This window comes from Mobula hypostoma, chromosome 2 (assembly GCF_963921235.1).
Source record: "Mobula hypostoma chromosome 2, sMobHyp1.1, whole genome shotgun sequence".
Classification (NCBI taxonomy): Eukaryota; Metazoa; Chordata; class Chondrichthyes; order Myliobatiformes; family Myliobatidae; genus Mobula; species Mobula hypostoma.
The window spans coordinates 46,264,402-46,286,603 of NC_086098.1; the positions used below are offsets into that span (position 1 = coordinate 46,264,402).

Here is a 22,202-nt window from a genome sequence, read left to right on the forward strand (position 1 = left end):
GGATGCGATGAAAGCATATTTGAGGGGTCAGATAATAAGTTATACATCTAAAATTAAGGAAGAATATATGGCAGAACTAGATCAATTGGAAAAAGAGATTACAAAATTAGAAAAAGAATCTCAAAGACCTGACAGAAGAAAAACGAAGGCAACTTGTCAATAAGAAGTTACAATATAATACGCTTCAGACATACAGAATGGAAAAAGCAATCATAAGAACTAAGCAAAGGTATTATGAGTTAGGTGAGAGAGCACATAAAATTCTTGCTTGGCAGTTGAAAACAGAACAAGCTTCCAAAACGATAAATGCAATTAGAACAAGTGCAAATAAAATTACTTATAGACCTTTAGAAATTAATGAAACCTTCAAAAGTTTCTATTCTGAATTATATCAATCAGAATCACAAAATGATGTTAATGAGATAGAAAGATTTTTATCAAAAGTAACTCTTCCAAAATTGAATTCGGAAGAACAGAAGGGATTAGATATGCCTTTTACGTTAAAAGAGGTTGAAGAAGCTTTAGGATCACTCCAAAGTAATAAATCTCCAGGAGAAGATGGTTTTCCACCTGAATTTTATAAAAAGTTTAAAGATTTATTATTTCCTCCCTTTATGGAGTTAATACGTCAAGCAGAAAAAATACATAAACTCCCAGAATCTTTTTCAACAGCGATTGTAATAGTATTGCCAAAAAAAGACAGAGATCCTTTAAAACCAGCATCATACAGGCCTATTTCTTTGTTGAACACGGATTATAAAATAATAGCAAAAATTTTTATTGAATAGATTATCTAAATATTTACCAAAATTAATACATAAGGATCAAACAGGATTTATTAAAAATAGACAATTGGCAGATAATGTAACTCGGCTACTCAGTATAATTCATTTGGCACAAAAAAGGGAGGAGATGAGTATAGTAGTAGCCTTGGATGCAGAAAAAGCATTTGATAGATTGGAATGGGATTTTTTATTTAAAGTATTAGAAAAATATGGGTTAGGAACATCTTTTATAAACTGGATTAAAACTTTAAATACTAACCCTAATGCTAAAGTAGTGACAAATACTCAAATTTCAACACCATTCCAGTTAAAAAGGTCAACTAGACAAGGTTGTCCATTATCATCTGCTTTATTTGCACTGGCAATAGAGCCATTAGCAGAACTAATTAGAATTGATCCAGATATTATGGGTTTTAGAGTTAATCAGGAGGAATATAAAATTAATCTTTTTGCTAATGATGTTTTGATTTACTTAACAAACCCACAGCATTCGTTACATAAATAGTCTTCTAGATTGGATGAATATGGAAAAGTATCAGGGTATAAAATAAATTGGGATAAAAATGAAATTTTACCTCTTACTAAAGGGGACTATAGCCAATGTCGATTAGCAACCCAATTTAGATGGCCGGTAAATGGTATAAAGTATTTAGGTACAAGTCTTGATAATGATGTAAAGGATTTATATAAATTTAATTATTTACCACTATTGAAAAAAAATTCAAGAAGATCTTGACAAATGGATGATACTACCAATAACAGTGGGTAGAGTCAATGTTGTAAAAATGAATATATTTCCTAGATTACAGTATTTGTTTCAAACATTACCAATACAATTGCCACAGAAATTTTTTCAAGAGTTAAATAAATGTGTGAGAAAATTTCTTTGGGAAGGTAAGATGTCAAGAATATCATTGGAAAAATTGACATGTAAATTTGAGTTAGGAGGGTTACAACTTCCAAACTTTAAGAATTATTATAAAGCAAATCAACTTAGATTTATTGCATCTTTTTTGATGATCAAAAACCGGCATGGATTAGAATAGAATTAGATAAGATAGGAGAAAATAGACCTGAAGATTTTATATATAAATGGGAATCTAAATGAATATGGGAAAAGAAAGAATCTCCTATATTAAAACATTTGATTGATCTATGGAATAAGATAAATGTTGATAATGAAATAAAGGAATCTTTATTAGCAAGGAGACCTTTGTTCCAAAACAGACTTATTCCTTTTACAACAGATAATGAACTTTTATATAATTGGTACTGAAAAGGGATTAGATCTATAGGAGACTTATGAATGAGGTATATTGATGTCATTTGAACAACTAAAGAATAAATATAAAATATCAAATAACACTTTCTTTTGTTACCTTCAATTAAGGGCTTACTTAAAAGGCAAACTGGGTCAAACAATGTTTTTGCCAAAACCCAATGAAATCGAAATTTTAATTCAAAAAGGAAAAATTAAAAAATTTATTTATTTGATTCAAAAACAGTCAATTAAACAAGGAATCCACAAGTCAAAACAAAAATGGGAAACAGATCTGAATATTAATATTGATGAAACAAATTGGTCAAGACTGTGTCTTGACAGTATGACAAATACAATAAACGTTCGACTTAGATTAGTACAATATAATTTTTTACACCAATTATATATTACACCACAAAAAATAGATTAAATTCAAATTTATCTGATCAATGCTTTCGGTGTAATCAAGAAATTGGTACTTTCTTACATTCTACTTGGTCTTGTTCTAAAATTCAACCTTTTTGGATAAATTTAAGAGTCTTATTGGAACAAATTACTGGAACTCAACTTCCACATAACCCTGTATTATTTCTATTAGGTGATATTGAAGAGATAAAAAAGAAACTTGAATAAATATCAGAAAGAATTCATAAAAATTGCATTGGCAGTAGCTAAGAAGTGTATAGCAGTTACTTGGAAATCCGATTCGTATTTAAGTATGAAATGTTGGAACAATGAAATGGCTAGTTCTATTCCACTCGAAAAAATTACTTATAATTTAAGAGATAAATATGAAACATTTTTGAATATTTGGCGCCCTTGTTTACAAAAGATAAGATGGCATATTTAGTTGCTCCGATGATAAAGATCTTGGTCCCTTGGGGAAAGTAATAAATAAATATACTAAATTTATTTTGAATCCCATGGAGCATGTGGAAACCTTCCAATATCCAGGCAGTTCTTTTTTTTTCTTTCTTTCTTTTTTTTCAGGTAGGAGTATATATCGGGGGGAAGGGTTAAGGGGAGGGGGGAGGGTAGATATCATCTTTTCATGTATTCACTTTGAAAACTCTAAAAATTATATTTAAAAAAAAAGTCTATCAAAGTCAGCATGGTTTAAGGGAAATCTAGCCTGACCAATCTGTTGGAGTTCTTCAAGGAAGTAACAAGCAGGGTGGACAAAGCAGAGGCACAGGATGTAATTTACTTAGATTTTGAGAAGGCATTTGATAAGTTGTCTCACGTAAAGCTGCTTAACAAGATAAAATCCTACAGTGTTACAGGAAATGCACTGGCATGGATAGAGGAATAGCGAGTGGGAATAAAGGAGCCTTTTCTGGTTAGCTGATAGTGGTGTTCCCCAGGGGTCAATATTGGGACTGCTACTTTTCATTGTTTGTCAATGATTTAGACAGTAGAATTGATGGCTTTGTGGCAAAGTTTGCGGATGATATGAAGAAAGGTGGAGAGGTAGGAAGTTCTGAGGAAGCAATACGATTGCAGCAGGACTTAGACAAATTGGAAGAATAGGCAAAAAAAAGTGGCAGATGGAATATAATATTGGGAATCGTAAGATGATGCATTTGGAAGAAGGAACTTCTTCCAGACCACAAACAGAAAATCTGCAGATGCTGTAAATCCGAGCAACACACAAAGTAATGGAGGAACTCAGCAGGCCAGGCAGCATCCATGGAAGACTAGTGCAGACCATTATCTAAATGGGGAGAAAATTGAAACATCAGAGGTGCAAAGGGACTTAGTCTTCATGCAAGACTCCCACATGATTAATTCACAGGTTGAGAATTAACCAGAAGGTAAATGCAATGTTGGCATTTATTTCAAGGGGAACAGAATATAAAAGCAAGGAGATAATGCTGAAGCTTTATAAGACCACAATTGGAGTACTGCCAACAGTTTTGGGCCCCTTCTCTCAGAAAGGATGTATTGGACAGAGTCCAGAGGAGGTTTATGAAGATAATTCTGGGAATGAATGGGTTAACATATGAGGAGTGTTTGGCAGCTTTGGGCCTGTACTCACCAGAATTTGGAAGAATGTGTGGGGTTCTCACTGAAACCTCCCAAATGCTGAAAGGACTAGATATAGTGGATGTGGAGAGAAAGTTTCTGCTAGTGGGGGTACGTAGAACTAGAGGGCAGAGCCTCAAAATTGAGGGGTGACCTTTCAGAAGAGGAAGAGGAATTTTTTTAGCCAAGGAGTGGTGAATATGTGGAATGCTCTGCTACAGACTGCAGTGGAGGACAAGTCCAAGAGTACATTTAAAGTGGAGGTTGATAGATTCCTAATTGGCCAGGACATCAAGGGATATGGTGAGAGGGCAGGTACATGGACTTGAATAGGATCCAGTATCAGCCATGATGACATGGCGGAGCAGACTTGATGGGCCGAATGGCCTAATTCTGCTCTGCTATTTTATCATGGCTGATTCATTATCCCTCTCAACCCTGTCCTCCTGCCTTCACTCCATAATCTTTCACACCTTTACTAATCAATAAACTGTCAATCTCTGCTTTAAACATAGAACTTAGAAATCTACAACAAATTACAGGGCCTTCGGCCCACAATGTTACCGACCACGTAACCTACTCTAGAAACACGCACAACACGCTGGAGGAACTCACTCTATTCTCATAAGGTATGCTCTCCAATCCAGGCAACATCCTTGTAAATTTCCTCTGCATTCTTTCTATAGTATCCACATCCTTCCTGTAGTAATGTGACCAGAACTGACCACAGTAATCCAAGTGGAGTCTAACCAAGGTCTTGTATAGCTGTAACATTACTTCATGGCTCTTGAACTCAATCCCACGGTTAATGAATGCCGACACAACATATTGTGTTGGCATTCTTAATAACATGCCTTCTTACCCACACTGTCCACCCGTGCAGTAGCTCTGAGTGTCCTATGGACCACAGGATCTCTCTGATCCTCCACACTGCCAAGAGTCTTGCCATTTAAACTATATTCTGTCTTCATACTTGATCTATCAAAATGAACCACTTCACACATATCTGGGTTGAACTCCATCTGCCACTTCTCAGTCCAGTTCTGCAACCTATCAATGTCCCGCTGTAACCTGACAACCCTCTAGACTATCCACAACACTCCAGACAATCCTTAGTGGGAGAGCATTTTGGAGAATTGTGATCACAATTCTATCTCCTTTACTATAGTATTGGAGAGGGATAGGAACAGACAAGTTAGGGAAAGAGGATGTGTTGGAGCTTTTGGAAGGCATCAAATTGGAGAAGTCACTGGGACCGGACAAGACAGGATGTACCCCAAGCTTCTGCGGGAAGCGAGGGAGGAGATTGCTGAGCCTCTGGCAATGACCCTTGTATCATCAATGAGGACGGGAGAAGTTCTAGAGGGTTGTAGATGTTGTTTCCTTATTCAAGAAAGGGAGTAGGGATAGCCCAGGAAATTATAGACCAGTGAGTCTTTCTTCAAAGGTTGGTAAGTTGATGGAGAAGATCCTGAGAGGCAGGATTTGTGAACATTTGGAGAGGCATATGATTAGGAATAGTCAGCATGGCTTTATCAAAGGCAGGTCATGCCTTACGAACCTGAATGAATTTTTTGAGGATGTGACTAAATACATTGATGAAGGTAGAGCCGTAGATGTAGTGTATATGGATTTTAGCAAGGCATTTGATAAGGTACCCCATGCAAGGCTTATTGAGAAAGTAAGGAGGCATGGGATCCCAGGGGACATTGCTTTATGGATCCAGAACTGGCTTGCCCACAGAAGGCAAAGACTGGTTTTAGATGGGTCATATTCTGCATGGAGGCTGGTGTCCAGTGGTGTGCCTCAGGGATCTGTTCTGGGACCCCTACTCTTTGTGATTTTTTTTTTTTTTTTTATAAATGACCTGGATGAGGAACTGCAGGGATGGGTTAGTAAATTTGCTGATGACACAAAGGTTGGGGGTGTTGTGGATAGTGTGCAGGGCTGTCAGAAGTTACAGCGGGACATTGATAGGATGCAAAACTGGGCTGAGAAGTGGCAGATGGAGTTCAACCCAGATAAGTGTGCGGTGGTTCATTTTGGTAGGTCAAATATGATAGCAGATTATAGCATTAATGGCAAGACTCTTGGCAGTGTGGAGGATCTGAGGGATTTTGGGGTCTGAATCTGTAAGACACTCAAAGCTACTACGCAGGTGGACTCTATAGTTAAGAAGGCTTACGGTGCATTGGCCTTCATCAATCATCGGATTGAGTTTAAGAGCTGAGAGGTAATGTTGTAGCTATATAGGACCCTGGTCAGACCCCACTTGGAGTACTGTGTTCAATTCTGGTCGCCTCACTACAGAAAGGACGTGGAAACTGTAGAAAGGGTGCAGAGGAGATTTACAAGGACGTTGCCTGGATTGGGGAGCTTGCCTTATGAGAATAGGTTGAGTGAACTTGGTCTTTTCTTCTTGGAGCGACGAGGATGAGAGGTGACCTGACAGAGGTGTACAAGATGATGAGAGGCATTGATCATGAGGATCGTCAGAGGCTTTTTCCCAGGGCTGAAATGGCAAGCACAAGAGGGCATAGTTTTAAGGTGCTTGCAAGTGGTACAGAGGAGATGTCAAGGGTAAGTTGTTTTTTTTTTCGCGAAGAGTGGTCAGTGCGTGGAATGGGCTGCCGGCGGTGGTGGTGGAGGCGGAAACGATAGGTTCTTTTAAGAGACTCCTGGGTGGGTACATGGAGCTTAGAAAAATAGAGGGCTATGGGTAAGCCTGGGTAGTTCTAAGGTAAGGACATGTTCGGCACAAATTTGTGGGCCGAAGGTCCTGTATTGTGCTGTAGGTTTTCTTATGTTTCTAACACCCCCAACCTTTGTGTCATCAGCAAACTTACTAACCCACCCTTCTACTTCTTCATCCAGGTCATTTATAAAAATCACAAAGAGGAGGGGTCCCAGAATAGATCCTTGCGGAACACCACTGGTCACTGACCTCTATGCAGAATACGAACCACCTACAACCACCCTTTGCCTTCTGTGGGCAAACCAACTCTGGATCCACAAAGCAAGGTCTCCTTGGATCCCATGTCTCCTTATTTTCTGAATGAGCTTTGGAGTCCATTACTTATCAAGTGCCTTACGGAAATCCATATACACTACATTCACTGCTCTACCTTCTTCAATACTGAATGACATGGTCCTTCATTGCAATGAATTCCACAGATTCACCACCCTTTGGCCAAATAAATTCCTTCTCATCTCTGTTCCAAATGCATGTCCTTCTATTCTGAGGCGGTACTTGCATGTCCTAGACTCCCCCACTCTAGGAAACATCTTCTCCATATCTACCCTATCTAGGCCTTTCAACATTCAACAGGTTTCAATGAGATTCCACACCCGCCCCCCCCCCGCCACACTATTCTTCAAAGATCAAGCAAAAACAGGCTAAAGCCATCAAAATGCTCCTCATATGTTAATCCTTTCATTCCAGAAATCATTCTCATGAACTTCCCTGAACTGTCTCCAATGCAGGGCATCTTTTCTTAGATAAGGGGCCCAAACTGTTCATGTCTAAGTGCAGACTGGCCAGTGCCTTTTCAAGCCCTAGTATCACATCCTTGCTCGTGTTTTAGTCCTTTCAGAATGAATGCTAAATTACATTTGCCTTGCTCGTCACCAACTCAACCCACAAGCACACCTTTAGGGAATCCTGCACAAGCACTCAAGTCCCTTTGCATCTCCGAGTTTTTAATTTTCTCCCTGTTTAGAAAATAGTCTGTGTCTTTATTCCTTCTACCAAAGTGTATGACCGTACACTTCCCTACACTATTCCATCTTCCACTTCTTTGCCCATTTCTCCCAATCTGTCCAAGTCCTTCTGCAGAATCCTGCTTACTCAACACCTCCTGCCCCTCCACCTATCTTTGTAATAACTGCAAACTTGGCCACAAAGCCATCAATTCCATGCTCCACGTAACTGATACATAACATGAGAAGAAGTGGTTCCCAACACCAACCCCCACTAGTCACCAGCAGTCAACCAGAACAGGCACCCTTTATAGGAGCAAAGAGGTCCTTCTGCAGTTGTACAGGGCCCTGGTGAGACCACACCTGGAGTATTGTGTATAGTTTTGGTCTCCAAATTTTTTTTGCTATTGAGGGAGTGCAGCGTAGGTTCACAAGGTTAATTCCTGGGATGACGGGACTGTCATATGTTGAAAGATTGGAGCAACTGGGCTTGTATACACCGGAATTTAGAAGGATGAGAGGGGATCTGATTGAAACATATAAGATTATTAAGGGATTGGACACGCTAGAGGTAGAAAACATGTTCCCGATGTTGGGGGAGTCCAGAACCAGAGGCCACAATTTGAGAACAAAGTGTAGGCCATTTAGAACGGAGCTGAGGAAAAAACTTTTTCACCCAGAGAGTTGTGGATCTGTGGAATGCTCTGCCTCAGAAGGCAGTGGAGGCCAATTCTCTGGATGCTTTCAAGAAAGAGTTAGATAGAGCTCTTAATGATAGTAGAGTCAAGGGATATGGGGAGAAAGCAGGAATGGGGTACTGATTGTGGATGATCAGGCATGATCACAATGAATGGTGGTGCTGGCTTGAAGGGCCAAATGGCCTACTCCTGCACCTATTTTCTATATCCTCTTTGATACTTCATATTTCATCCTTTTTTTTTCCAGTTGTTTTTGTTGGTTTTTAAAAGCTTCTCAATCCTAATTTTCCATTTAAATTTAGCTATATTATACACCCTCTTTTGCTTTTATGCTGTTTTGACTTCCCTTGTAACTCACGGTTGCCTCATCCTCCCTTTAGAAACGCACACAAAATGCTGGAGGAACTCAGCAGGCCAAGCAGCATCTATAGAAAAGAGTAAACAGTTGACGTTTCGGGTGGAGACCCTTCACCAGGACTGGAAAGGAAGAGGAGAGGTCAGAGTAAGAAGGTGGAGGGAGGGGAAGAAGTACAAAGTGGTAGGTGATTGATGAAATCGGGGGAGGGATGTGAAGTAAAGAACTGGGAAGTTTTAGAGATAAAGGGTTGGAGAAGGGGGAGTCTGATAGGAGAGGGTAGAAAACCATGGAAGAAAGGGAAGGGAGAAGAGCACCAGAGGGAGGTGATAGGTAGGTAAGGAAATAAGGTGAGAGGGGGCAACAGGAATGGTGAGAGGGGAGAGCATTACCAAAAGTTCAAGAAATTAATGTTCATGCCATCAGCTTGGAGGCTGCCCAGACAGAATATGTATTACTCCTCCAACCTAAGTGGGGCCTTATTGCAGCAGCAAAGCATGCCACAGACTGACAAGTCAGAATGGGAATGCAGACGTCCCACCTCTCCCAGAAGTCTCCTGCATATTGATAGCGGCTCCCTAACGCCCACAAATTATATACAATATCCCGGAAATCGTTTTTTTTTGAGACTGAGGAAGTGACAGAGAGGGCATCCTGATAGGTCTACTTAGCACAAAGAGAGACCAATTAGTTTTCTCCCCCACCTCCCCCCCCATCAGTTTAGTGTCCTATAGCGCCATGGCAGAGTGTTCCAAAAAGAGAAAATATAAAACATACTTCACCCCAGACTACCCTAAAGTGTACCCCTGCCTAATAGGGGTCAAAAATAATGATAGTGTTGCTCGCTGCACTGTTTGCAACAATAACTTTCCTATTGCCCATGGTGGGTTAAAAGATGTAAAAGACATGTTGAAGTGAGTCCTGGATTATGTCTCAACTAACCTTGAAGGACTGGTGCCAAACTACAAAAGTTTGCCAGTTGATGAGTTCTGGGGGAAGCTGTCCAAAGTTAAATCTGTGAGCACAGGGCAGTTGAGATGCAAAGAGCTCTGCCAGTTGATTTTGGTGCTGCCAAATTCTAATTTTGATGTAGAAAGGGCATTCAGCATGATGCATCACATTAAGACAGAATTCAGAAGTCAGCTGTCTCACAAAACACTTGTGAATCTGATGTCTTGCAAAATTAACAAATTCATTCACACAGACTGCTATGAGGTTGAAATTTCCGGATGGGGCCTCCTTGAAATGAGTTTTTGCAGGGTGGGATGTCTGGGAATGAGAAGTAGAATTGAAATGGCGGCCACTAGGAGATCCCACTTTTTGTGGCAGATGGAGCAAAGGTGTTCAGCAAAGTGGTCTCCCAATCTACATCGGGTCTCACCGATATACAGGGGACCACACTGAGAGCACCGGACACAATAGTTGACCCCAACAGACTCGCAGGTGAAGTGTCACCTCACCTGGAAGGGCTGTTTGGGGCCCTGAAAGATAGTGAGAGAGGAGGTGTAGTGTCAAGGTGTGATACTTGTTCCGCTGGCAAGGACATTACCAGGAGTAATACCAGTGGGGAGGGATGAGTGGACAAGGGAGTTGCGTAGGGAGTGATCCCTGTGGAAAGTGGGGGGAGGAGTGCCTTGTGGTGGGACCCTGTTGGAGATGGTGGAAGTTATAGAGAATCATGTGCTGGAGGCGGAGGTAAGTGGGGTGGTAGGTGAGGACAAGAGGAGCCCTATCCCTGGTGTGGCAATGAGAGGATGGGTTGAGGGCAGATGTGCATGAAATGGAAGAGATGTGGGTGAGGGCAGCATTGATGGAGGAGGAAGAGAACCCCCCCTTTGAAGGAGGAGGAAATCTCAGTAGCTCTGGAATGAAAAGCCTCACCTTGAGAGCAGATGTACAGGAACTGAGAGAAGGGGATGGCATTTTGAATACTTCCCTTTAGAATACTACTTCAACTTTGGGATGTATCTATCTTGCGCTTTCCAAATTTCCCCCAGAAACTCCAGCTATTGCTGTTCTGGCAGATAGAGGAGAGAGACAATATCTTTTTCCCGGGGTTGAAACGTCTAATACCTTAGGGTGTGCATTTAAGGTGAGAGAGGGTAATTTCAAAGGCGATGAGTGGGGCATTTTTTTTCTAAAACATACGTAGAGTTGTGGGTGTATTAATGTGCTGAATGGGGTGGTGGTAGAGGCAGATACATTAGAGACTTAAGAAATATTTAGATAGGCACATGAATATGAGGGAAATGAAAGGATATGGCCATTATGTATGCAGATAGGATTAGTTGGATTGGCTATTTGATTACTAATTTAATTGGTTCAGCACAACATTGTGGGCTGAAGGGCCTATGCCTGTGCAGTACTGTTCTATGTTCCTGCAATATAATACTATCAGGTGTTTTATACTCACCCTTCAGGGAGAATATCAAGATCAGATTTCTTGCCATCTTTAGGGCTGTGCTTGATGAAGATCTCAAGAGCCAAGTCCTCGTACTGCTGTCTCTGTTCTGGTGTTAACATATCTAAAGATTCAAGCTTGATAAAAGCTTTGGAACATGTCCCAAATGCTCGGTTAGCACCAGCAGATAGTGCCAGTAAAGAGTAAATCTCCACCGATGGGATTATATCTTCATAGTCCCGCAAATGAAGTGCTGCAAATTTACAAAACAAAATTATAGTTGGTTTCACAACAAGCTATTCATTACAGGAAATAAATTAAAATACCCATTTGATAAATGCATATTTTACAAATTAATCAAGTATCTGATGAATACATTTAGAAAAATAATAAAATATATATCAATTGTTGCAATACACCAATGTTATTGTCCATCTTCTTGTCGAATCAACTTCTAGTTTATTGTCATTCAACAGCATACGTGTATTCCAAACGGGACAATGTTCCTCCGGACCAAGGTGCACAACAGTACATACAGTTCACACATATGACACAAAGTAATATTACCACAAATAAATGAACAAATAATAAGATGCATATATGACTCACGTTAAATAGTATAACACAACTGGCTTTTCATATGTGAAAAGACCTGTGTGGCGACAGGGAGTTCAATAGTCTTACAGCCTGAGGAAAGAAGCTGTTTCCCATGCTAATAGTTTTTGCAATACAGTCATGAATCATGAATGTTGTAGATGTCTGTTAGAACCCCAGTTAACTGGGTTACACAGTCACTCAGCACCCAAAAAGGTATGTTATCAGACTCTGCAGCTTTATGTGGGTTGACCCCGGCTAGGATCTTCCTCACTGCAACCAGACAGAGTACCTAATCTTTGGGGGCCTTCCATGCCAGCACATCACTCCATGCATCAGACTGAGCAGAAAAGAAATTTAGTCTATCAGGAAGAGAAGCATCACTGTCATTGAATTGAATTGACTTTATTACTTACATCCTTCATATACATGAGTAAGAATCTTTGTCTCCATCTAAATGTGCAATTTTTAGTAATAGTATGTTCAGCAGGATAGTCAATATAACATAGTTGAGTCAGCAGAGTTAAGCAGTCTGATGGCCTAGTGGAAGAAGCTGTCCTGGAGCACGTTGGTATACTGCAGTACTGCTTCCCGGATGGCAGCAACTGGAACAGTTTGTGGTTGGGGTGACTCGGGTCCCCAATGATCCTTCGGGCCCTTTTTACAAACCTGTCTTTGTAAATGTCCTGAATAGTGGGAAGTTCACATCTACAGATGTGCTGGGCTATCTGCACCACTCTCTGCAGAGATCTGTGATTGAGGAAGGTACAGTTCCCATACCAGGCAGTAATGCAGCCAGTCAGGATGCTCTCAATTGTGCCCCCATAGAAAATCCTTAGGATTTGGGGGCCCACACCAAACTTCAACTGCCTGAGGTGAAAGAGGCACCATTGTGCCTTTTTCACCACACAGCCGGTATGCACAGACCATGTGAGATCCCCAGTAATGTTTATGCCAAGAAACTTAGAGCTGTTCACCCTCTCAACCCCAGATCCATTGGTGTCTATAGGGATTAGGCTGTCTCCATTCCACCTGTAGTCCACAATGTTTTTGTGACATTGAGGGAGAGGTTGTTTCCTTGACACCACTGTGTCAGGGTGTCTCTGCAGGCTGTCTGTAAGCTCTCTCTCGCGCACTCTCTCTCGTGGTCGCTCTCACTTGTGCTTGCTTTCTCGGTCTCTCGCGCGCACGCGTGCTTGCTTTTTCACTCGTTCTCGCTCTCTCTCGCGTGCTTGCTTTCTCGCTCTCTCACTTGCGCTCACTGTCTCGTGCTTGCTTTCTTGCTCTTGCGCTCGCTCTCTCGCTCTTTCTCGCGCATTCTCTCACGCTTGCTCTTAAAAAAATCAATTTCCGGGACATTGTATATTATTTGCGGGCATCAGGGAGCCACTATTAATATGCGGGAGGCTCCCAGAACTTCCGGGAGAGGTGGGATGTCTGTAAGAGCAATTATCAATCAGTTTAAAACAAAGAAAGCAGCAGGTTGTATCTAAAAGCTCTTTTGATGTGCAACAAAACTGGAATTTTTAATTTTACTTCTAAATCCACAGCATATTCCTCCAACCACTTCTAAATCTGCTACTGAGACCTGCATGTTATTTTTGAAAAGAATCTTCAGGCTAACTATTCCAAGAAATCTTAGAAAATGTGGGAGGTAATCTGCATGTCAGGCAGCAACTGTGGAGAAACAGAATTAGTATTTTAGGTTGATGACCTTTCAGAGTTAACAGTGGCAAAGTTGAAGCTGATGCAAATAATAAATAATATTTCAGTGGTAAATGTAGGTAGCCTTGATGATGAAATACAGAGGTGGGTGATTATCAAAGGATAAAAAGGTGCAGCAAATCTGGTTCAGGAAGAGGAATGGCGTATGAGAAGAAAATATGATGGGACAGAACTGAAAACAAACGTTAGGGCTTGTTGTGCACCCAGAGCATAGCCTCCACATGTGTTGAAGTTAATTCAAGCAGTTACTAAACAAACCACATGCTGGAGATACACAAAACCAAATCCCATGTTGAAAGAGCTACAGAAAATAGCTGACCTATGGTGGTTTATAATCAAGGTTATTATACCAAGAAACTTAAACTTGTTCCAATTCACACATCCAAGAGAATTTACCAACTACATATTCTCCAAAATTAATGTTTTTTCCCACCTTGAGAAGGCATAATACAATACAATTGATATAATTTTAAATGGTGTTCAGTTTTCCATTTTAAATAGTTCAAATATATTTTTGTCACATTTCCAGACAGTCTTTAGTAAAAAAAAGTCACTTGGAACTGAATCAGAAAATTCTTGAATAATGCAAGAACCAAAAATGATCCTTGTTGTCATTGCTGCATTTAAATATGCTAGATATTTTGCATTTACTCTGTTGGACAGAAATTATGATGAAAGATTGAGACAGTCTATGGAGGTCAATAAGAAGGTAATGACAAGAGAGCAGAAATATGATTCTTGCTCATCAGAACCTTGCTTGATATAAAGGATAAGCCTCATGATAATTGTATAGAAAAACCCAGTGAAGGAAATGCTATAGAAAGCCCGGAGTTTGAGGCACTGAAAACAAAATACCCAAGTTTAAATGAGTTAAAGCCATAAATAGCAGACTCCAAAGAAAGACAAGGCTACTGCTAGAAGCCTACTTACTGTCAAAACCATAATCTGCCCTTCTGTTTGCCCAGCCATATTGCCAAGGGTTATGAATAGTATCACATCATTTGATTAAGTGGAATGTGTGCTTCTGAAGTGCTGCTCCAAGGAATCAACTGGATTTTGGCGTGTCCCTCAGGGTTCACTAGGACTATGGTCTGTGTGGTTGTATTAATAATTTCTAGTTTCTGCTCGCTATATTTGTTATGCTGTTTCTGAATTGGAGACCGATCAGTTATGATGGAGACTGCAATTGCTATGGTGTATTTTGTTTTTTTTTGGTACATTGGGAGTTTGACAGTCTTTGTTTCTATTGTGCTTCTTTGTTTTGTGACTGCCTGTAAGAAAATGAATTTGGGGTTGTATATAGTATACATACTTTGATAAAAAGATGTAATTTGAACTTTGCGGCTCAAAGCAAAAATTCAATGGAATTTCTGAATCCTGGCAGGAAGAAACAGTCATCCCCTGCCCCAGCTGATTAAAACTGCATTCTAACAATGAATACCTGTTTTCATAGCCGCATCTACATAGCCTTCATAAAGCTGACGCTGGGCTAGCAAAAAAAAGTGATAGGCTTCTGCTCCACGCCAAGCATTGTCAATTATACGATTATCTGACAAAGAGGCATCTTCTTCAAGTAACCCAGCAAGAGCTGTTGTAGCCTGAAACAGTAAAAATTGCATTATTACAAGCTTCATTCCGACAGAATTCATTTCACAGAAGCTGCCTGACCTGCTGCGTCCAGTACCTTTTTATTTCAGATTTCTAGTATCTGCAGCTTATTAATTTTAATGTTTAAATTTAAACTAATAACTTCAAAATCAGTTAAACATGTACAGTCACAATCTGAAATTAATAGCGATTTAGAATGCATTACCTCTGATTTCTTGCCTTTTAATTTTGCTCTTTGTGTATCCTTCATCTGTTCATGGTAATCTTCTATCAGTAACGCAGCCAGTACATAAAGCTTTTTAACACGCAAAGGCTTGGTTCTCTTTTTTGCTTCTTCCTCTGCAATCTAAAGGCAAGTACAATATAACTGAATTTGGAGGAGCAAAACAAGATACAATACTGATAATGTTCCAAATGTAAACAACTGCCTGAGCTAACTTTATTTGTAGCCAATAACTATCTGGAAGACAATTCACACGTAATAATGAGGCATTTTATTAAACTTGGCTAATGGTGAAGTGCTAGCTCTTCATTCTTTTTCTTAGCTGTTTTGTAGGATCAAAGATGACTTGCTTTCACTTCTTTGTGGATTCTGGTGAAGCAGATGAAAGGCAGGATGTGCTTGATTGGACAAAGTGAGTAGTCTGGGAGGTGGGTGTACTGCTCCTGCCATTTACACTGAACTCCTGTACGCTCTGACAAAAAAGTCTAAAGACGTGTTCACTGCCATCCTGAATGTTCTGTCCACAAACCTACTGGAGTGTAGGAGGGCTAGGGTCACCACTAACCCGAAACTTTACTGGACATACAAATCATAGAAAGTCAGAATGCCTGCACCTCTTTTCCGACTGCTCAAATCAATGCCTCCACTTACAAAACATATGTCAGAATTGTAACTATCATCAGCTTGCCTGGATTAGTACTACTCTGTCAAGACTAAGGAATGTCAACGTCATTCATGATAACTTTTCCATTTGCCCCTTCCTAAGGTCTGTGCAGTCACCAAAAGACAATTTGTAACTCAGCAGCACCAACAAGGACAAGGGTAATGAATATCACCCGCTTGTTTATTTCTAAGTTAAATGTCAGTATATGCTAGTAGAGCTGCAGATAGACAGAGTGGCAGATGACTGCTGATATTCATAATTCAGAGCTTTGAGAATAAAATTTGAGGTCATGGTGTGGTTGTACAGGACATTGGTGAGGCAGCACTTTTGAGTACAGTACTGTGTTCAGTTTTAGTCACCCTGCTAAAGGAAATATGTTATTGAACTAGAAATAGTGCAGAAAAGATTTGCATGGATCCTGCCAGGGCTTGAGGGACTGATTTATAGGGAGAAGTTGGATGAACTAGGACTTTATTCTTTGGAGAGTAGGAGACTGAGAGGTGATCTTAGAGCTGTACAAAATCATGAAGGGCATAGAAAGGGTCAAAGCATTCAATCATTTAACCCCAGAACTGGAAAATGAAGAAATAGAGGGCATAGGTTTAAGGTGAGAAGGGAATGATTTAAGAGGAACTTGAGGGACAACTTTTTTTTACACAAGGGCAATATCTATCTGGATCAGTTTTCAGAGGAGGAGAGGTAGAAAAACTTCTAAAGATAGTTGAATAGGTACATTGATTGGAAAGGCTTGAAAGGTTAAGGGCTAAATGCTGGCAAATGGGACTTGTGCTGTATAACTGAATTGGAAACATACTAATTTTTCCACTATGTCAAAAATTTGGAATCCTTTCTCACAGATCCTTCACCACAACTGATCACAGCAGTTTAGGGATATGGTTCACCAACACCTTCTTAAAAGGCAATTAGTGATTGGCAATGCATCCTAGTCTCGCCATTTGGGTCCACAATCCACAAACGCATTTAAAAAAAAGCTATTTTCCTATGAACAGAAGACCTACAATAATCAGGACAATGACAAATAAATTAATGAATTGTGCACCAGCTGGTCACATTGAATTGATATTCTATATATAATTTGATTAAATGTAACTATCTGTTACCAAATCATTCCAGAAGTCAATACATTTAAACAAGACAATAATATTCAAAGACAAAATCCTCACAACTAATTTTATAAATTAGATTCTAATTTATTAAGTTTAGTGCGGTAAAGGGCAACATTTAAATATTAAGATATGAGCATGTAAAACGCTTTATTCATTCACAAGAAATCAAGATTGTGTTGAGTTATGTTAATGGTAAAAGATTATTGCTTTACCCTGAACATGAGTTTTGCAGCATCAAGAAAATGATGGGCCTTTCGATAAAGCTCAATGGCTTCCAAGAGCTTATTCTTCTCCAACAAATGAGATGCATACTTAGCCAAAAGGGATCCAATTTCTTTCATATTGTGATTCTTAGCCAACTCAACAGCCTTATTCCACTGAATTTTTAATAGAAAATATTATTATTAGTTAATCATGATGAATCAAATGCACTAATAAAATAATGGGCTCTAAAGATAAGTAGATAATTTGACTTCTTTTAACAATAGTACAGATTTGATCAGTTGAATGGTTAAACTTTTATATTTCAGCAAATGTAAAATGGAAATACTCAGTAGAAAACAATGTCATAAAATGATACGTTACTGTTATTTATTATTATCCCACCTGATTCAGATGGATACAGGTTTCAACAGCAGCTTTGGCTTGGTTACACTTCAAGAACGCAAATACAGCTTGCTCACACATACCTACAGTGACAAACATGTGAGCTATTTCCTGTGGGGGGGAAAATATCAAAGAATTCACAGAATCTGTTGTTAAAAAATTGTCTTAAACATATAAAGGGACTAGTATTGATCTTGATGATTGAAGAAAATTCTTTCCAGTATCTGAATGTTACAGGAATTCCCAGTGGAAAAGAAGACAAAAATAAATGTTTTCTTAAGATTAAGATTTTCTTCTAAGGCAAGTAGAATATATTTTAAAATTTAGTTTAAAAGAATTAAAATCTAATTTGAACTGGTGCCTTTCTGGACCAGTGTTGATATTAATTATTTAACAGAAATCGCATGTATTTCTTATGGTGTGAATAATGTTAGTAATTTTTATATCATGTATTCAAATAAACTAGTTCAAGCTTACTTAAAACTCAAAATAATTTCATTTCCATCTTAACTTTAGAGAAAAAAAAATTAAATGAAATCAATTTGGGCATACATTTGCATATTCTGCACATAAATTCAATTACTAGTTTAAATTACATCAAATGAAATCAGGTAGCATTGAAAACATTATTTTAGGAAGGGGGGAAAAATCCTTTCTAGTGAAAATAATGGAACTGTACCCTCTGGAAATCTCCCAGTCTTTCATATGAAGAAAGACTGGATGAACTGGGCTTGTACTCGTTGGAATTTAGAAGATTGAGGGGGGATCTGATTGAAACGTATAAGATCCTAAAGGGATTGGACAGGCTAGATGCAGGAAGATTGTTCCCGATGTTGGGGAGGTCTAGAACGAGGGGTCACAGTTTGAGGATAGAGGGGAAGCCTTTTAGGACCGAGGTTAGGAAAAACTTCTTCACACAGAGAGTGGTGAATCTGTGGAATTCTCTGCCACAGCAAACTGTTGAGGCCAGTTCATTAGCTATGTTTAAAAGGAAGTTAGATATGGCCCTTGTGGCTACAGGGGTCACGGGGTATGGAGGGAAGGCTGGGTTCTGAGTTGGATGATCAGCCATGATCATAATAAATGGCGGTGCAGGCTCGAAGGGCCGAATGGCCTACTCCTGCACCTATTTTCTATGTTTCTATGTTTCTATGAATGCAAATTGATTGTGTGAATACACCACATCCCTTTAAGAAATACAGCTAACTTTAAAAATTCAACATCAGATAAATCAATCAGTCAATTGCATTTAATCACCACATAAGCAAACTAACTTTAAGAACTCTTTATCTTGTTATTTCATGCTCTTGCATTTCATGTTATTTATTGCTATTTATATTTGCATTTGTACAGTTTGTTCATTCTGTTTACAGCAACACACACTCCTGCCGAAGGGTCTTAGCCCAAAACTTTTTTTCCATAGATGCTGTCTGGCTGCTAAATTCCTCCAGCATTTTGTGTGTCACTTGGATTTCCAGCATCTGCAGACTTTCTATTGTTTGTGATCCTGTTTCCTGTTACTGTTCTATAGATTTGCTAAGTATGCCCGTAGGAAAAAGAATCTTGGGGCTGTATGTGGTGACATGTATGTACTCCAATAATAAATTTTTACTTTGATCCATGCATCCAAATCACTTAGTTTGACAAATTATGAGCAATTAGTGATCAACATATCCACAAAATGCCTTTGCATCAGTAAGTACCATAGATTTAAATTGATTTTTTTTCAAATAAAGATGGCTTAACTAATTATTTAAATTAAATAAGTTCACATTTGTAATTTGATTTACTAGTTGCAACAAAAAGTTACCTCCTTTAACATTTAATATGTGCCACATCTTTAAATTTAATTCTGGAAAGAATAAATTATTCTCACTTACAGGTAGTAGTTTATTATTTTCTGGAAGGGCATTAGCCAGTTTATCCAAACCATCATAATCTTCAAGCATGTAGTAACACTCTGCCAGTCGCTCCTGATTTCGGCCTTGAACATAGTATTGAACAGCATTCATCCTATCAACATAAAAGGATTTTAAATTGCACCTTTTCTGAATGACATTCGGTATCTGAAATTTCCATACAGTATCTGCTTAAGTAGTTTGCTAAAAGTATCGATATGATTAAAGAGAATAAAAATATATATTTTGTACGAAATTTGCATTACTCTGTAGTATACATAAAAATACAAATTTTATACATACAGGACTGAAATGTGCTTTATTAGTAAATTCGTTGACTTCTTAATAGTTCCAATTAGCCTGTATTCCCTATAGTTTTTTGGTCTAGAAAAATAGCGACTGGACAAATTTCTATTGGGAAAGGACATATAGGGAAATTAGTAACGCATTTACAATATGGAAGCAAATAATTGGAAAGGTAGCTTACATGGAGCAATGGTCTAATGTAGATGACAGTATACCTTTGGCACGTTTCACTACCAAATGTATACTGTCAATGAAAATCTCTTAAAGTTATAACATACTTTAATTCCTTTCTTATAACACCTTTCTTAAAATCTTAAAGTTATAACATACTTTAATTCCTTTCAGAAGACAAGTAGAATCGCCAGGAGAAATTATACAAATAGTGATACTGAAGTCTTTCTAAGATCTCTATTAATTTTGCATAGACTGACAAGACTATATCCACGGAATACCAGGACTCCTAAATTTATTTCTAATTTAGTTATCTTGTAAGTACAAACATCCTGTTACCATTTCTGACGATCTGCAAAATAGTCTCCAATAGCATTATAGGCCTGCTCAAGCAGAGCATCGTCAGCGCCACCAGAGCCTGTCTTTAGTAATTGCAGTACTCGAAACCAATCTCCCAACTTGATCCTTAGATCAATGGCCAAGTCTCTAAAGAAAGAATTGATAATAGTTACATATTGTCCATAAATACTTGCTACCGCCAAGACCAATCAAACAACTTAAAAGATAAGATATTGCAATTGGCTTATCATAGTTTCATGTACTGAGATAGTGAAAAAAGTTTGCAAACCATCCATACAAACAATGTTTAAAAAAAAATAAACTGTGCAATATTGTGAACTAGATGGGATGCCACCCACAAGCCCCAACTAGGGATCCCCAGCTTAGGCCAGAGGCCACAAGGTCACAAATGATCCTCCCAATTCTCTGTTCTCCTATAATTCAAATTCTGTATCTATCACAATCCTTGTCCATTTAATGACCTAGCACCCAATGCAGTAGAGAATTCTTAAGAATACTCATCAGTATTGTAAACACCTTCTATCCATGTTTAAATACATCCTCTCAGCTTCCTCAAATCTTCCAAAATAAGCTGCAACTTCTGCTTGTTTCATGGATTCACTCTGAAGATTTCCTAGCCGTTTTACAAACTCAATTCCTTGATAATCTTTACAACGGACAAAGGCCTGTTCTGCTGTTTTAAGGTCAAGTCTCTGTAGAGCAGCTTCTGCAAGAAGGCGCCTAAAATGCAAGATAAAACAGCTTTTTAGCAAACAGAAATACATTTTATAATATTAGAAAAGTACATAATTGCACCAGGGTAAAAGCTCGTTAATATTTATACTGAAAAAGAATACATCACTTGGTGCTTTGTAAAATAAATAACCAAGTTCGTTACAATTCTGTACAAGGCATTATTGTGGATACCAACCATCTGTAAACAAATAGGCAATGGAAATAATGTTACAAATTCTACACTTATACAATATTCCCTCCAATGATAGTACATATAGGATAGAAAAGTCATTCAGTTCCCTCAAGTATGCTGAAAACAACAAAGATTGGTTGCCAAGATTTTCTTGAAGCTGTTCACACTCCTCTCTTACTTTTAACATCTCCTGATTCAAAAGCAAGATAAATGTAAAGTTGAACTTAAGTTTTAAAAGTATATGTATTATATTCCATTATAGTTATTGATATTATAATTAATTCAACGATATGTCTGCAGTGCCACAAGGCAGTGGCCCATCAGTGCAAGGCTAATTAGATATGATCAATAAATATTAGCCTTGTCAGAGATGCCTGCGTCCTGGCTCTAAAGCACATTTGTTTTGTACAAACATCACTTGTGAGCTGTCTTTTTACATCAATAAAAGAGGAATAGATAGAGTGGATAGCCAGCGCCTCTTCCCCAGGGCACCACTGCTCAATACAAGAGGACATGGCTTTAAGGTAAGGGGTGGGAAATTCAAGGGGGATATTAGAGGAAGGTTTTTTACTCAGAGTGGTTGGTGCGTGGAATGCCCTGCCTGAGTCAGTGGTGGAGGCAGATACACTAGTGAAATTTGAGTGACGACTAGACAGGTATATGGAGGAATTTAAGGTGGGGGGTTATAAGGGAGGCAGGGTTTGAGGGTCGGCACAGCAATGTGGGCCAAAGGGCCTGTACTGTGCTGTACTATTCTATGTTCTATCATTGCCTATGCAGGTTAATTTG

At 38.9% G+C, this 22,202-nt stretch overlaps 1 protein-coding gene across 2 annotated transcripts in view; it reads right to left on the reverse strand.

The window, feature by feature from the left end:
• Positions 1-22,202, reverse strand: part of wdr35 (WD repeat domain 35) — a 98,869-nt gene that overhangs the window by 2,340 nt on the left and 74,327 nt on the right. For both annotated transcript variants that reach the window (XM_063036502.1, XM_063036512.1), the window contains 8 exons: positions 21,023-21,226; positions 20,486-20,632; positions 19,652-19,784; positions 17,772-17,882; positions 17,378-17,542; positions 15,357-15,497; positions 14,985-15,141; positions 11,237-11,477 (listed from right to left, as the gene is read on the reverse strand). In XM_063036502.1, coding sequence (XP_062892572.1) covers positions 11,237-11,477; positions 14,985-15,141; positions 15,357-15,497; positions 17,378-17,542; positions 17,772-17,882; positions 19,652-19,784; positions 20,486-20,632; positions 21,023-21,226 — 1,299 coding nt within the window. The remainder of the gene's footprint in view (positions 1-11,236; positions 11,478-14,984; positions 15,142-15,356; positions 15,498-17,377; positions 17,543-17,771; positions 17,883-19,651; positions 19,785-20,485; positions 20,633-21,022; positions 21,227-22,202) is intronic.